The 16,503-nt window shown below is 44.2% G+C and overlaps 1 protein-coding gene across 1 annotated transcript in view; it reads right to left on the reverse strand.

The window, feature by feature from the left end:
• Positions 1–898: 898 nt before the first annotated feature.
• The window catches only part of MRPS28 (mitochondrial ribosomal protein S28), a 302,889-nt gene continuing 287,284 nt past the window's right edge, over positions 899–16,503 (reverse strand). Inside the window, exon 3 of the mRNA XM_069220404.1 lies at positions 899–1,181. Within this exon, the coding sequence (XP_069076505.1) occupies positions 1,028–1,181 (154 nt within the window). The 3' untranslated portion in view covers positions 899–1,027. The remainder of the gene's footprint in view (positions 1,182–16,503) is intronic.

The raw sequence follows: 16,503 nt of genomic DNA on the forward strand, positions 1-16,503 counted from the left end.
TGTAAGAGGGCCCCTGGGGTGTGAGGATCCCAGAGCAGCTCAATTATACCTCTTTACTCCGGGCTTGTGAAGCTACCACTGCAGCTCAATTATGGCTGTTTCCTTCAGGTGTGTGAGTGGCCAACTGCAGCTCAATTATGGCTCTTTTACTAGACAATGAGGGGCACAATTTGTTTATATTAGGGCCCCTGACACCCTTGCCACTCTTCAGGACCGGAGGGCAAATTATTTTGGTATAGACTATAAAAACTTTTTTTACCTTTTGGAAATCCAGACAAGCGTATGATGCCTTAATACTAAGGTTTTCAAAAAAATAAGGTACATACTCGTATTTATATTTTTTGAGTTTGAGATTTCAGATGGTGGCAACTGTATTCAAAATCAGTATTTTTAGGTCATTTTTATCCATCTTTATTTTTGGCTGTGTAGTTTTAACACTTCTTAGTATATAATTAAATCCAGCAAAAAATGACTCTTTCCCACTGAAAGATTCCCAAGCAAGAATCAGGGTCTCAATGTCATCGGACTCAAATACTGACACGTCTTGAGTTTACTTACTTACGATAAGTCAGCAAACTTTTTCACCGAAGAAAAAGTGCCCATGGGTTTAAGTAATGAGTGCCAATGCCATTTACACAGGATAACTGTCATTTATTTAAGATAAGTGGATATTTGCATACCCACACCTTTGGTTGCCCCTTGATTCTGGGGCAAGAAGGAATGTGGTGCCCCCATAATCCGCTGCTCTTCAATGTCGCCTTTTCTTCCTAATCTGTTGTCTTGTCACAACATGGAAATGGTTTATTAGGCAAGATTTAAAAGAGCAGTGATGTTGACAAGTATGTGTTTTTGAAAAGGCAAGCATACATATTTATTTTATTGTACTTCTAACCAACAGTCAGAGGTGGCAATGTTTGTTTATTCAAAATTCAAGTTTTCTTTAGGCATACACCATCAGAACATTTTTAACTATCTCCAAAAACGCGCAGGCGCATAGAAGCCAGAGCAGACATTTGTCTTCCTGGTGTCACTCCTTCGGCCTTCCTTCCCTGGTTTCCAGGAGTCCCATCAGCGTGGCGCTAGCCTCCAGCAGCGTTGTATCCGTGCTTGCCCCCAAAAACCTGGAGGCCAGCTCCAGATCCACCAGTCGCAGCCGAACTCTGGTCCCTTTCTGGTACTTCCTGAGAACAAAGGAGAAGAGATGTGATGAAATGGACGGATGGACACACATTTACAGGTGAGAACTTATTCTTGGGTGATGGCCCTTAGTATACAAAACAAGGTGCAGGCTGAACGAGGCTCTGGGCTCAACAGCTTCCTGCGCTAAGGCTTGGTGTACACGGCAGTGCCCATGTGGAAAGGGCAGGTGCTGCTATTACTCAACTATACTTCTTAGGCACATCATCTTTCCAGGATGACAAACGCCAATGTATACTGCACGAAATGAACTGTGAAAATCAAAAGTGGTCGAACTGGAATGGGTTATCTGGCTTTATGCAAAATATCCCCCCCCCCTTCCTTGTTGGGAAAAGCAGCAGGCAATGGGTTTTTGAAACAGGTACAAATCGCCCATCCACAGATACTTGGTGACAGCGACACCATGCTAGGAGCACCAGCACTAATAACAATAGAGGTGCCTCTCTAGCAATTATTCCACCTAACCTAGTCATATTGCTTACTGAAATATTGCTCTCGCCAGCACAGCTTCACATAAAGTATTTTTTTTTTTTTTTTAAAATACTGCTGAATCAACACGGGTACTCCTTTTATCAGTTTCAGAAGGATGAACAGCTGAGTCTGCCTTGCTGAGATTCGAATGCACAATCTTCAGATCGCACTCAGATGTCAGCAGAAAGTGTTCATTTCGTCAGCTCCCAGGCCCAAATATACCTTCGGTTGACAAAACTACAAAATTAATTAATTCAAATTATTGGTCTTCACCGGTTTCAAATAACTGAAAAGTATTAAATAACCCTGCTTATGTACACAAAATAAATGCACTTGTAACGACAGAGGGGGCGAAACAAAGGGCCTTCAGGCGTACATGTGGATTGCACTTAAGGACTAAAATACATTGTCCAGATTCACATGGGCATTTGCACGTCTAAATTTCACTAAAGCATAAAAACATCTCCATTTCAAGATACATTTTGAGTTAATTATCCGTAAGAGTGGGGTTAACTTGCACTCGGTAAATGCAGTTTGTCACACCAAAAGTCTGCAAATGTGGCAGAATTTCCATTCAAGCAAATTTCCTCTCAAGGCCAGCTATGTTGCCATTACATGGAGCGGCCACCTGCAAAAAAACAATGAGCAGGCACAAACACTCATGTTTGTGGGTATACACCAAAAAATGTGCAGGAGATTTCCATCCTGAAATAAGATTTACACCGGTCCGGGGAAGGAGTAAACACAATTCAAAAATGTAGGAAAAGGTTAGCAAATGTGCTTTGGTGTAAAATTTTTACATGTAGAAATGCAAATATCTAAGGTACAGATGGCTACCCTAGTGAGTACTCTTGGAAATCTGCTGCCCTGCCACCTTCCCAGCAGTACTTCCGGAATTCTCCTAAAACTCCACTAAAGTTGAAAATGTACCCAAAATGTAGGTCGATGTGTACCTGAAAAACTGCCACACATCGAGATCAAGCACACTTTAGTGTTGCAATGATCAGGGTATCCACGTCTTACAAATAATGTAACCACTAAGCAGGGCTCAGTGCACCCTACACCCACTTCTAGATCAAAAGAATGCACAGTTGCTGGTTTTCAAATTTCTCTACACACTTTCTCTTAACTTTACAAAGACCATCGTGCTATAGTTGCTGCTGCCCTACCATAGACCCCCCTCTAGGGATTTCAATCCCAAATTACCTACAAATCTTTATTTGGATGTGTCAGCCCAACTTTTGCTCAGCGGCTTCTAACTTTTATGACACCCCCTTTAACAGAGACACTGGAATCACAAATGAAAAATAAAATACCAATCAGCAGATACATATTTAGTGCTGTATGGGTTTATTCTGAACACACAATAGCAGATGTTTTCGATGTTGAGCTTGTGCGGTGTACCTTCAAAGTATGAAAAGCTCAGCTGAGTTGCCAACGTTGGCACAGGTGAATTCCAGGTGAGCACAAAGATCTCTGCAGGAGTGTGCCAACCCAAAGATCTCTCACTGATCTTTTCCAAATAAATAACTGGATGGCTAAACTAAGATAAATATTTGTATTTGATGGCTTTGGATCTGGTGTTACAATCTCAACATGGGAGGCTTTTTTGAATCTATTGACAACATCTAATCCCTTGAATACCTTCTATGAGAGGTTTGTGCTTATTAGCAGCCCAGGTTTTAAATGTAAAACAAATTCTGGCTCCATAAACACTAACTCATACCAGCTTTAGGCACAGAGGAAATTACTAGCTAATCTACTAGAGATTGAGCACGGTAAGAGCTCTGTAGAGTCATGTTCACATTATGAGCTATTACTCTGAGCCGAATATGTTTGAAACTTGAAGCCATAGCTTGGGAGGCGGAGGTAACATTTCTTCTGTGAAAAGCCTAAAACTGCTAGTGCTGACCTAAAATGCAAGTAAAAAAATGATTCTGGAGTGAATTTTGTAGAGGATCCCATAAGATCCCGAGGTTCTTTATCAAATTTGTGATGGATGTTCCTTATTTTAAGCACCTTTCTAAACTGGAGAAGTCCAGACCAGTATTTGGTGGAACGTTGTTACAGTGACATGCTTTATAACCTGTAAAGGTTTGTTCTCAGCACGTGTTTCTTTTTGCACTGCTGGACTTAGCCTGGTAATATTGTGGCTTTGAGTGTTGCTTTGGCACACTCAGACGGGTCAAGTGCTGGTTGTTGCTGCCTTGCAGGTGATGCTGCAGGTTGTGAAGGGGATGAAGGCTTTTAGAGTAAACAGCGATGATCCTTTGAGGTTGCGATTACGTGGTCATAATTCTGTAGGTCTTGAAGAGCTTCGTAAGTGGCATGCAGGCTATTCCTCATAGAATCAGGAGAATATTGATGACACCATCAATTCAGCCTGAGTGGACCTGTGCTATCCTAGGGTTTCTAAAGTCTGCTTCAGGGAAGTACGGTTTGATTTTTCGCCCTCACCCGGGCTAGAGTTGCTACGAGGCAGCTGGGAGAGGAGGATCGAGCAAGAGATGTTGCTGTGATTGATAAAGCCTAGTGAGTTTGCATGATTAGCTTCATTTCAGAGGCCCAGTCCTAGGTTGCAGTGCCCTAATTGTAGGGTTACTGGCTTAACATTTAGCAGCAAACATATGCTCTCAATAAGATGGCAGGGTATCCTTCCTGCAAGAGCCCTTTTATGCTTTTAGTCAATTAACTTAGATGTCTATCTCCACAAAGACAGATGTTATGAAACTGATAACAATACACTTAGTATTGGTGTCATTTGACGGAGCCTCAAGCATCCTAGGTGTAAATGTGCAAATTAAAGTAATTAATCTACATTTAAGCAGCATTTATTTGGTGCTGTTGTGTTTCTGAACCTCTTAAATTCTGGCTTGTGTTCATCTGTTGCTGAAAGCCTTAATTTTATAGTCTCGCCTCTTCCTTGGCGGAAGAGAGCAGTAGGATATTGGTACACGAGCATGTACTTTTTTAGACAGCTTCAGGGCAGCGGATTTCTAAAGGGACAGGCAATTACAAACCCAAACTACTGCTTTGGTAATGTGAACACAAGTCAAAGATACTTTAATCGCCCTTAATCCAATCATTAAAGAAAGTTTGCCGCAGTCACCCCACACCTGCTCCTAGAGCAATCCTGAAAACTATGATCCGCCAGAGCCTGACACGACTGTCAGGTGAGGTGCCTCCAAGCATTGTCCTCCCTGACAGATGTTCCCCAAAGCGAGAGGACGTCAGGCGTGGAGATCAATGGACGGGGTAGGGAAAGCGGAAATATGAACACTGCGCCCAGAAGCCCCCATTAGCCAAGTTTAGAAGGAAGGCCAAATGAAAGGCTGCTGCAGGCCTGGTAATCTCACATAACACCCGTCATTATACGACGGCACCGAGCATTAATCCGCCCAACAGCCCTGGCTATCCTGTCTTCAAGGCATGAGCTTCAGGTAGGATCTCGAGACAAAGTAGGTATTTAGATTTTTTCAAAATTGGAGAAGCTGCTAAAGAAGATGAAAGTACCCAAAAAATGTAGGTATAATGCAAGTGCTTTAAAGTCTTTCTGCTCTTTCAAAACCCAAGTGGTGTCAAAAGTTGCATTCAACAGAAACATCTAAAAATCCTAGAAGTAAAACACAGCGTCCAAACAAGGGGGGCTTGGATAGCGAGCAGTGACATTTTATGCCCTTTATTTTGGAGAGGCAGAGATTTAACTTTTTCATCTTAAGAAAAAAATCTCACTACTTAAATTCCTGTTCTTCCAACACCTAATGGTTGTGTTGCTTTCAATCCACGAGTATCCAAGTGCAAATAAGCGGGCTTGAAAGCACAACCTATAAACCTGTTCTCCACATTTAGCACTCTCATAAGCACAAAGCTGGCTCAGAAAAACACACTGGGTCATGTTTTCAAGAGTACATCCTTACTTTGAATTTTGGGGAGCAAAGAGTGCATTCGTCGACAATGTCAAATGCAAAAGTAAAACCATTAACTCATGAAACATGATTGCATAAACACAATAGAGGGGAGGCTCAAGTAGGAATACAGATGGTCAGCAGGACAGTTCACGGTGTTGGAAGCAGGAGGATCCGTAGCCGGTACTTTTTTACGTTGCTTAATTTGAGCCAGTGGTTGAAGGTGGGGCCTAGCGGCACTCATTTCTGAAAACTGGCACTTATTTTTCCTCGACAGGCTTTCATCCAGAGCAAGAGAAAGACAGACCCAAAAAGTGGAAAGAAGGAAGAGAAAGAAGAGAAAACAGTGACGAAGGAGGAATGAGGGGTGTAAAAAACATGCAAGAGTGAGATAAAGAGGCAAGGAGTGTCTGGTGGTGGATTAAAGAGGCACCAAGCAGAATAAATACTATAACACCCTGTCCTTCGCTAGTGCCGGCTGCAGGATACTAAGCAAACTTTTGAGCCCTAGGAAAATTAAACACTGGTTTTTAAATAACTAATATGCCACACCTGCCCATAGGCCACACATTCTTTCTCCAATACAAGATCCTTCTAACCTGGTGTAGATGAAACAAGATTTGGCAAAGCCAATGGATATATACAGGCTGTAAGCCTTTTGGCTTTGATAGTATTTATATGTTTTGCCATGGTTGTACAAAACATTATTGTTTGGGAAGCTATCTGGCCCTCGTAAAGCCTAAAAAACAATAATGGCCAAAAGTAAAATATTTTTCTGGTCTCAAAAAGCATACACTGCCATAGTAGCCCCTGAAACTTATCAGAGCTACTTTCTGTATGGATGTGATCCTTGGGTAAGGGCAGAATGTTATCAGTCACATGACGTTATCCAATGACTGAAAAGGGCTGAACAGGTGCCCCCTCCTGTATGCTGTGGCCGGAGGAAAATCAAATTGTTAATGACACAAGAGACAAATGGTTGAAGAGGGCTCACTGAAAGCCCCTATCAGTAAGTACATTATATATATTTTTTTAAATCAAGACGTCTTGGCTAACGTCTGACCAATAAATAAGACATGGAGGCCTCTCCAAAGCATAGTAATAAAAACAAAAAGATGTGCATCTCAGAATCAAGTCCATTTGAGTAAAAGGTTGCATCAGAAATTCAGTGGGACACCTTTGTAGAAATTATAGATTGGTATTTCAAGCTGAATCATATATATCACAACATTTCTATTTAAAGAAATGAGGGCCTGATTCACAAAAGTAAACTTAGACCAAAAGTTTAAGTTTACGACTTTTGGTTTTCACAAAGGTAAGTTATGAGTAGTATCTTTATGTCCGCACTAGGGGCGGAATCTTCGCCCCGATTGTGGAGGTTCCACTCCGCACCAGGAGTGGAATCTCTGCACCTGGAGTGGACTCTCTGCACTCGGGATAGACCTCCGTCCAGAGTGCGGAGATTTCGCCTCGAGAGTGGAGATTCCACCTCAAGTGCAGATGTAAAGATACTACCCTCAACTTACCTTTGGGAATACCGAGAAATAGTAAAGTTAGACTTTTGGTGTAAACTTAGACCAAACGTCTACCTTTACGAATCAGGCCCTCAGTGTGTCAAAAGACCTATGGCTTTGTTAAGAGTTGAATGGATGCAGGATTTCAGCACAAAGCAGCAGATGTCCTGTCTGTCATATTACCAGTGTACTAATGACAAATGCCACTCAAAATACGGCAGACTGGATAGCTATCACTTTTTGAGGCATTCCCCGCTCTACCAAATGTAAAATAAGGCAAAGAGTCTTGCAAAAAGGAATGCAACCCATAGACACAGCGCATTTCAGACCCAGCAAGTCACATCCTTTTCAAGGCCTCTCTGAGGCAAAACGGATAATTTTTCATAATTTACATTTGGAGAGGTGGCCAAAATAATGTTACATTCAATATAGATCATTAAAAGGTGCAAAGTTATGGCAGCTCATCAAAGTGCACAAAGACGCACAGAAGTGGTTTATCTTACAGTAGTGGCCAGGCGTGGTGTAGTGGGACAGACTTCTATTTATTAGTGTTTCAATGACAGTGTATCTGCCTTGTGAAGGTCATACCCACTACCTACCTGGATCCATGATCATCCACAGTGCTTTACCGTGTTTACCAAATGTCGAGTCCCCACCGCACCTCTGAGACTGTGTGTCAATATCCTGCCCCTTTATGTGGGTAATGACTTCAGCACTAATGCCTGCACAATGTAATCTCCCCATCCTTGGCCCTCTACCGCCACACGTGGTGTTCTAAAGAAACAGCATGCAGACATTAAATGTCACAGCATAAAATATCTCCCCGGGCGGTGTCAAGACTACTCATGTAGCACTATCGTGAAATGTGGATTTTCTTGAAGCCATCTTTATCTTCTATAGTTCTTGATTACAAACAGAAAATCTGAGATATCCGCTCCGAGCCTCGGATACATATATCAACGTGTAGCAAGCGCTTAAGCTTTTTAATACTGCAACCATGGTATTAAGCAGTACAGGTATGGTTAATCTTTGGTTATGAACCCGTGTAGTGCCTTTATGTTGATTAGTTTTTTAAGACCTTTAAGGAAGTAGCTTGGGTCTGATCACAGAATTAATTGCAAGCTTCAAAGAAGCTACTGTAACTTCTAGTAAGGTCTACATATGCAAAAGGGTGAGTTTATAAGGGAAAATGAATACTGTTACCACCTATGACTAAACAATTCCCTCTTCTGGACACGTATAGCACAATGTACCACTTAAACTCTCCCACACACCTCCTCTCTCACGGTGTACGCTCTTTTCCATGAGACAAAAGAAGTGGCGGGTGGAACACATGAATTTAGATCAGCCACTGGCTATCACTCTGAATCACATTCCAGTCCATCATTTTTTTGTTTGCTGAGCCAATACAGATTGGGGCCAACAGTTAGCAAGGCCTTGGTCCCAGTTCAATACCAACAATCCAGCCAGAACTCTAAGGCCAGGTTACTCTCTGAATAGGATCACAAGCAACCCTAGACCAATTTCAACTTTGTTGATCCTCATAAGTGAGGTGCAGCTTGAGTCCTGTGGCACAGGGAGTACGTGATCCACATCTGGCCATACTTATTGCACTTACGGCATCTCACTGAAGAAATTTAAAAGTCACAAGTGGAAAACTTGGATTAATTGCAGCCACTGGATAGCCTTCAGGGCCATTGTTTTTTTTGTTCACAGTTTTGATGAAGACGGGGACCAACCATACGCAAACCCACATTTATTCTGCTCAACTACAAAGAGCTGCCCCTGCTAGGCTTCTCTGCAATAGCACAGACAACCTAAAAACAATGGTCTTCTTTAATGACGTTCGGAGGCATTACAGATGGCTGTGAATAATTCAAGCATTCCATCTCTCACTTTTTATTTTTTAACTAAATCATTAGGCGTTCGTTCCCAGATTGACGGGGCATGGGCCAGAGCTCGCTGTGCCAATTGACTCAAGCTGCAGTGATAAGGCCGCAGGGCTGGAGTTGCTTATGTGCCTACTCAGAGGCATGCGGTCTAGCTGTTCGGTTAGGACAATCCTTTTAGTGCACGGTCAATTCTGATTTGCATATCGTTGGTCCCCATTTATAATGGCACAAATGAGAAAACACTGGATGGACAGCAGACCAGAGTGATTGTCAGTGGCTGAGATTAATTCAAGCATGCTCTGTCGTATGGACTCTTCCCCATGAAACACCATATTACGTCTGCGATTCCCAATCTGAGACATAAAAAGAGAGCTTCTTTCCTAGACAGGACAAAAACACAACAGTGTTAAAGACTCCCTTCCCCCTAGGCTTCAGACATGGCTTCCAGCGACATGCTTCACATCTGCGAGCCCGTTCCAGAGACAATTCCCAGCCTTTAAAAAGACATTTCTCTCCATCTAAGGCTTTGAAATACATATATATATATATATATCATTCATGGTGAGACTGTTACATGCAGCATGGGACAAAACCACAGTGTCCTCAGAGAATTACTTAAGAAATGTCTACCCTGGTCTGGCAAATTGGTTTCCTCCAGGCAGTGGGAGGGGCGTTGTACAGCAGCAATTTTCGTGCCGAGGAATGGTTTTTGTCAACACTAAGGGTCGCACACTTTAAACAAACGAGACCGCGACGGTCTGATGAATATAATGAAGCAATTTATTAAGTGATCTTCTAAACTGTCTCCCACCTTTGAGTGCATAATCACAGCAGAGTTGTGTGCAACCCCTGACGAACCTTCTCAGGAAACTTCTCTACAGTCTGCTGGAGAAGACAGATGCAGCCTTCTGAAAAAACATTTCCTTAATAGTGACAATGGAAAAGGTAATCAAATCTCACTGCATAAAAATTAGATTATTGTCAAACTGGGAGTACGAGAGTTTAGGAAAGAGAATCTGAAGAAACCACAGAACAGAATCTCTTGTTTTATCCTGGAAAAAAGACAGAAAGCTGTAACTTCATGCTGTGACAAGAGTACAAGTCCACTAGGTGGTAAAAATATTGGTGCATCGTTCCATACCTTTTAGCAGCTAAGACATACAGCAGCTGTAAAAACCCACCGCTGGGCAAAGACTAAAGGGTGAATTACAGAAGCACCGACGAGAATCCTCATCAAATAACTGTTTTCCTCTGCCTTTACAGGCCCCAACCTACACCAGCATTTAGGCAGGGGTAAACAGTACTGGCTGCGGCCCTGGTTCAGACCATCTAAAAAATCATCTGAATTTTAGTAATATACACTACCATAGTCTATTATAATGGCGGTACTAGTAGACAGGAGTCCACCGCTGATAAGTATTTTCCATACTCTAATGGGCAATATCGTTCACCTGACAATGTGCTCCAGTTACTACCATGTGTCTTTATTAAGTTATTTAGTGTTTATTTAGCGTGAACAAAGGTTGCAAAGGGAGACACTGTCATTGTAGGGCTACCACCTTTGGCAGGCAGCAACTGATGTTCCCTTTTAATAGAATACAGATCTGTCTGTGGGAGGCACCACCAGGAGAAGTGCGTTTACCTCTTGCAGTAATTTCGGTAATCAGGGGGTTCCATCCAATTCTTTTAGATAGGTTGCGCCTAGCAAGGTTCTGCCATGAAAGAGGCGCATTAGAGAGTGAAAAGGTGGACACCCGAGAAAGGCAAGGGAGATGCTGACTGATGAAGGGCAATATCTACCAGAATTTGAGACCTACCCAAATAAACAGATATCTACATATTTTAGCGGCCAAACTATATTTTTATAAAAACATGACTTATCTGCTGAGACCTCATCGTAATGGTTAATTCCTAACAAAGGAAAGGTCACCGCACGTGCCCCGTGCAATATTCTTAATCACTATGTTAGTCAGTGTTGAGCAGGCCCTCGGTAACTTTTGTATCTTCGCGGAGTGAAATGCTGAGACCTGACAAATGACACCAGAGGGAGGCAGGGCACGTCGAAAGCTGTCAGGGCCCGTTACTCCGGCGGGGCGAGGCACGTCGAAAGCTGTCAGGGCCCGTTACTCCGGCAGGGCGCTGCGGATCGTGTCCTGTCAGGAGAGACGCCGCGGTGCGGAGAGGCTGCCCGGGGTGGCAGGGAAGCCTCTCTTCCGGCGTGGAACCAGGCAGCGCCGGCGGCCTCGCGTTCCAATAGCAGCGCTTAGCGCTTTACTAACATACTAGTGAACGCAAGTATTCGCGCTTTGAGCACGTTCTAAAGTTTCTTACTGTGAACAAGTCTGCTGAGGGACGAGAAATAGCGGGGAGGGTGAGGTTGTGCGTGTTTCACAAACATGTCACGAGATAAAATAAATAAGTGTTTAATCACTTCTTACTCTCGAAGACTCTAATACAACTAAGTCAGTAATATTTCTGCTCCTGATATTACCGATGCCGAAGGTGGGATTTGGACGTGCTTAATTTGTAAAAGATTAAGTGCCGGGGCCAAAGTTTCTCTCTGAAGCCCGTGGCCGGTGACGCCGCATGCCTCCGTGCAGCACGCCGAGGCCGCGTAGTCTCCATTACACCTCACTCCTCTTTACCCCCTCCTCCGACACCCGCCCCCCCAAAAAAAACACCGCCGCTTCAAACTGAGCACTAGGTCTGGGGAATTTAAGGAGATGGGAATTCTGCGGAGTCCTTGTTGTCCCCAGAGCGGTCCACAAAAAGGCCACTAAAAGCCTTGGTGTGAATCCCTGATAACAAATGGGCCACAGTCAGCTTCTTGCACTTCTAGAATAGAAGAAACTGGCGTAGATCACGTAAACCCAGCATTGATCAACGGCCACTTCAAAATCTTATAAAAAGATACACTAGAAGGACCTGTCGAGCGAAACTACAGAGCAACAAAATACCAAACGGTACTGTTATCCAGCAGAGGGAGATTACCCCCACACACGAATATTCTGTGACAAGCGTAGATAAAAGAATAAGCAGTAACTGTACGTGACCCACTATCACCCTGACATTAAATCTAAGCAAGCAAACCATCACCCTGAAAGCAGATGAGTACTGCTTTATGCTACGCTCCTTTAAAAGAACCTGCACACTAGCGAAGAATGGCTATGATCTGATAAAATACTTGTATGGCTACTCACTTCTGCAATGACAGCCACAGAACACTTCCAGTGGACAGCACTGGGACAAGATATGACAACTGTTTCTGCAGTATGCGCTGCTTTAAAAAATAATACTAACATATGTACATTGGAAGCACCAACCGGGGTCCCTTTCGGGGAAGTGGTGAACCCTTTGCCCCCTCCTTGCAGTGGTTCTTTGCCGAGCTGCAGGGGCAAACGGGGCTTTGGCGGGCACAGCGCTGCTACCCGTACACACCTGACCCTTTCGGGGGAAATCTCACTGAGGTGGTTACACACACCACCGCACACAAAACCGGCACAAGAGCCTGTCCCACTGTGACTAGCTAGAAAACGAGAACTAGCAAGGGTGTGCTGTGCGCCCACACGAGCGATGGGATGGAGGGTATCGCGTGCGGTACTGGAGGCACAAAGCTGTGAACTGAGGAGCGTCAAGGAGCCCTTGTCTGCTCCTCAGAAAGGCAGTCGGGTACCAGAAGGTTGGACAAGGAGCGACTCAGGACGTACAAGAGAATTAATCTGGAATCACACAGTTTAATGTTCCAATGCAACTGATAGCCCTCTGATAATGCTCTATTACGAAGCCTACTTAGCTGCAAGGCCATCAAAAGATAACCAGAGACTCCGAGATGTGCACTATATTAATGCAGCCGTGAGTTGTCTGGCATCAGTGAGGATTTATCAGTGAGTGACGAGTAAAGTCACTTGTGCGGCACTTCTAAAGGTGGTGCTAGGCGCTTTCTAACAGATTATTCATTGACAAACTTATAAATGGGGAAACAGTGATTTATTGAGAATTTGGAAATCTTCTGGGTATGTTTTTTTGCAGATCAGCTCTGTCAGACTGAAACAATTTGCCTTCGGAGAGCAGACGAAAACTTGGGGTTTTCTAAATGTCATTTGCTGTCCAGTGGCAGAGAACCAATGAAGGATGCCGAGACTATTCCCAAATAATTTGTGGGCCTGGCAAGCAACAGTAAATGCTAATTTGCAACGAGTAGCGCAACAGTGATGCCATCTGGAGAGGCTCCTCCCAGAATGACACGTTGACTCCCTGGCTGCTGCGGGGAACCTATTACGGGCAGCGATGCCTCTCCTCTTAAAGGTGGTCCGAAATATTGGGAAAGTTGTGTTCTGGGAAACTCGTGCATGTGTCTTCAGGGGATGACCAGAGTTCAATATTGCTGATTCTTTTAATCTCGGAAAATATGTTAATCTCGCGCTACTTGAGGGAGAACCATCTAAACGAGAGATTATGTCATCAGATGGGTGCGTTCGGCCTAATACATTGGCCGGACTATACTAACCAAGTTTGCCTTCACTCTGTACCCATCAAGGTGTCCTCCAGGTCAAACAGGTGCCTCTCGGATTGGTAAAACCCCACCGCAGCAGAGTGACACTGGCCTTCCGACAACACCAACGAATTACCAGCACCACAGTCGCCTGCTCGCATTACTGATTCCAGATATCTTGCAAACTTGCACTTACAGCCTCACTGTGCTCGGTTAATGGCCCTCGGTGACCCCGCCCGAGTCCAGGCCGAATAGTAATCCGATGCGACTGTTTGAACACGAAGGGTATTCGAGGAGCTATAACAGAACAGCTGACGGTCGGTAGTAAAACATACAACACAATGCGTCAATTCTCATAGAGAAAGTACACTCTGCAACTAGAATGATCTCTGAAGTAAAGTTTTTTCTTGCAGGGTTTATATTTTGGGCAACATTTTCATAAATTGTAATGTTAAAGGTTCGAGTTAGGCGCCACAGGATACGTGCTAAGAGGCCCCGTGCCAGTGATAGGCGCTGTGCGAACCATTGACAAGCCTCAGTGTTAACCAGACCCCGTAGCAGCGCCTGGGGAGGTTTCCAAAGAATTCGGTTCAAGTCCTTTAAATAAGGTGCAGGATCGCTCAATGTCACCAAGGATGCAAAGCTACAGCCATGGCCCCTGTCCTCACAACTCCCAGAATGCATCAGGCTGATAAACTAAAATCAGGGAGTGGAGCACCGTGCCCTTGGTAATGGCGCGTCATCTCCGGGTGTTACCTTGAAAGTCACAGCCTCAGCCTGGGAGAAGGCAGCTGGCCCAGCTTCCTTTACTGCAGGCCTCTACGGTGAGTAGCTCGTGAGTAAATGGTAGCTCTCCAGCTGCCTGTAAGTAGCTCTCCTATGCGCAGCCCAGCTTCATCATTTAGAGGCGTTTTCTTGCTGGAATTAATCAAAAGCTGAAAAGCGTGTGTTCAAGACACAAATGTGTATTTCCTGAACCCATAGGCTTAGTTAATGCTCGAAGCCAAAGGGCTGGATTTTAGAAATATATTTAAAGCTGATATTTGACTGATAAATCAAGAGGGTTTGGGAGACATTACTAAAATGATTACTTTGGTGCCACAGATAGCACAGGCATGAATTACACTGTAAATGTATTCCAAATTAATAAAGCAATTTTCACACTACTGCTGGCAGTCTTGCTTGATGCACTGAAGTAATCACTGCTAGTCATTTTTCATGAGGTGCTCACTAACCTAACCTTGTCTCAGAAGGTCACTATTACCACACTCAAAATTTTAGCTCAATATGATTTTGTTTGAACATAAGTAGCTCTCACAACAGAAAAGGTTGGACACCCCTGCCTTACTGGGTTTCAAAGTCGGCAGAAGGCCGCAGTGGCTTGTCAAGCATGCCCCGGGCCCTAAGGGAAGCTAAGTGTGTCTATGCACGCAAGAAAACAAGCACTGGCAATGCCAAGCTGTCTGCGTTGGCGGTGTCTTCTGGCTTTCTCAATGCTTGTAAACCATTTTTTTTATCAGACCCTCAACAAGATTAGAAATAAACATTGAAATAAAAGCAAAAAGTCGTTTTGGTCACAAAAAACACATATTGCCGTAGTAGACAATGACACTACCATAATTGGGGTGCACACTCTTGAGCCCTGGTGCCACTGCGCCAGCTACACAGATAGCTACTTTCTGAGCAGCCGGAGAAAAATATGGAAGAAATAGCGATGGAGAGAGTAAAAAACAGGGAACGCCCGATTAGCACGCTGCATAAACGAAAAGCTAGATTTTTCCCTAAAGTCCAGAACGGAACCAAAAGTTTCTTTTTTTTAAATAATAGTAAAAAAAAAACAGACACTTGAATGCTCTGTGGCTTTTCATTAGTTCTCAACCTCTGGAGTCACTGGAACCGAGGACTCTCAGGGCCACCATTTTGTAACTCACGGCGGGGTCATGGGAAGGCAGAGGAATGCTGCCAGCCACACAGTCTATAACTGTTGCACTGCGGCTCCCAGACACCCAGGGTCAGACAGAAGAGCCTGCTCCAGCTGTTCACACGCTTCCTGAGGGGAGGCCAGATGAGAACAAAGCATGCAGCCCAGCCTGGTGGCTGATCCCACAGGGACCTCACTTGGAGCCTGGGCCTTCCCGCCAATCCCAGCTGCACTTCATTTCTATTTAACTTCAGGTACTGGATACGACTGTGGACTAGCAGTGTGATTTACAGAGTATGTGCTATACAAGATGGTGGAAGTACAATACGAAACATTAGGTGGGGTCCATTTGAGAACTCACTTGTAAATGGAGGCAGAAAATACCCAACTCTCTCTATTATGGATCTACCCAAGAGAAGAAACCGAACAAATGAAGGGTATGGCCACACAAGATGGATGCTGGCAGATGACGCAGGGGTGTAAACAAAGTCCCCTGCATCATGGGGGCGGGAAAGGGAGGGTAATGAATATCGGTGAGATATCTGAGACTGGAGGCACACGTCACATTCTGGAGGGGGGCATCATTTTAAGTTATGCCACTGGAAGAGACAATTCTGCACACAAACACCACTACGTCGTGGTACACATGAACCCTAGGAAGATGTTAATCCTGACAGTTTGTACTGACATTGCATGGGTAAGGTAGCTTGAGCTCAAAGAAGATCCCTTTCACAAATATACCCACATTTTCAATAGCTGAGCCACAGGCCCCTGTTTGAGTCTCCCTTATAGGAGGTAGTTCACTATAGGGGAGCGGGGGCGCACAGATGTGCAGGACAATATCCCTTGCTGTAATTGGGACTGTTCTATTCAAGCTTATCAGGAGAAATGAGGCCAATGTTTTTCCTGCTCCACAATGAACAGGAGATTGCAGATACAGGCTTAGAGACAGTCTTGAGTGGGTTGCACGAAGAGATGCACACTTCAGTCTAACATTACTGTGAAAAAGTCACTGCACAGTGGTGGGTGACACAAGGTAAGGTCCAAGCACGATACATCCAAGCTTACACCAAGCACAGACGCAGCTTATTCACAGACAGAAATGATGCAG

The sequence above is a fragment of the Pleurodeles waltl genome, chromosome 2_2, assembly GCF_031143425.1.
Source record: "Pleurodeles waltl isolate 20211129_DDA chromosome 2_2, aPleWal1.hap1.20221129, whole genome shotgun sequence".
Taxonomy (NCBI): domain Eukaryota; kingdom Metazoa; phylum Chordata; class Amphibia; order Caudata; family Salamandridae; genus Pleurodeles; species Pleurodeles waltl.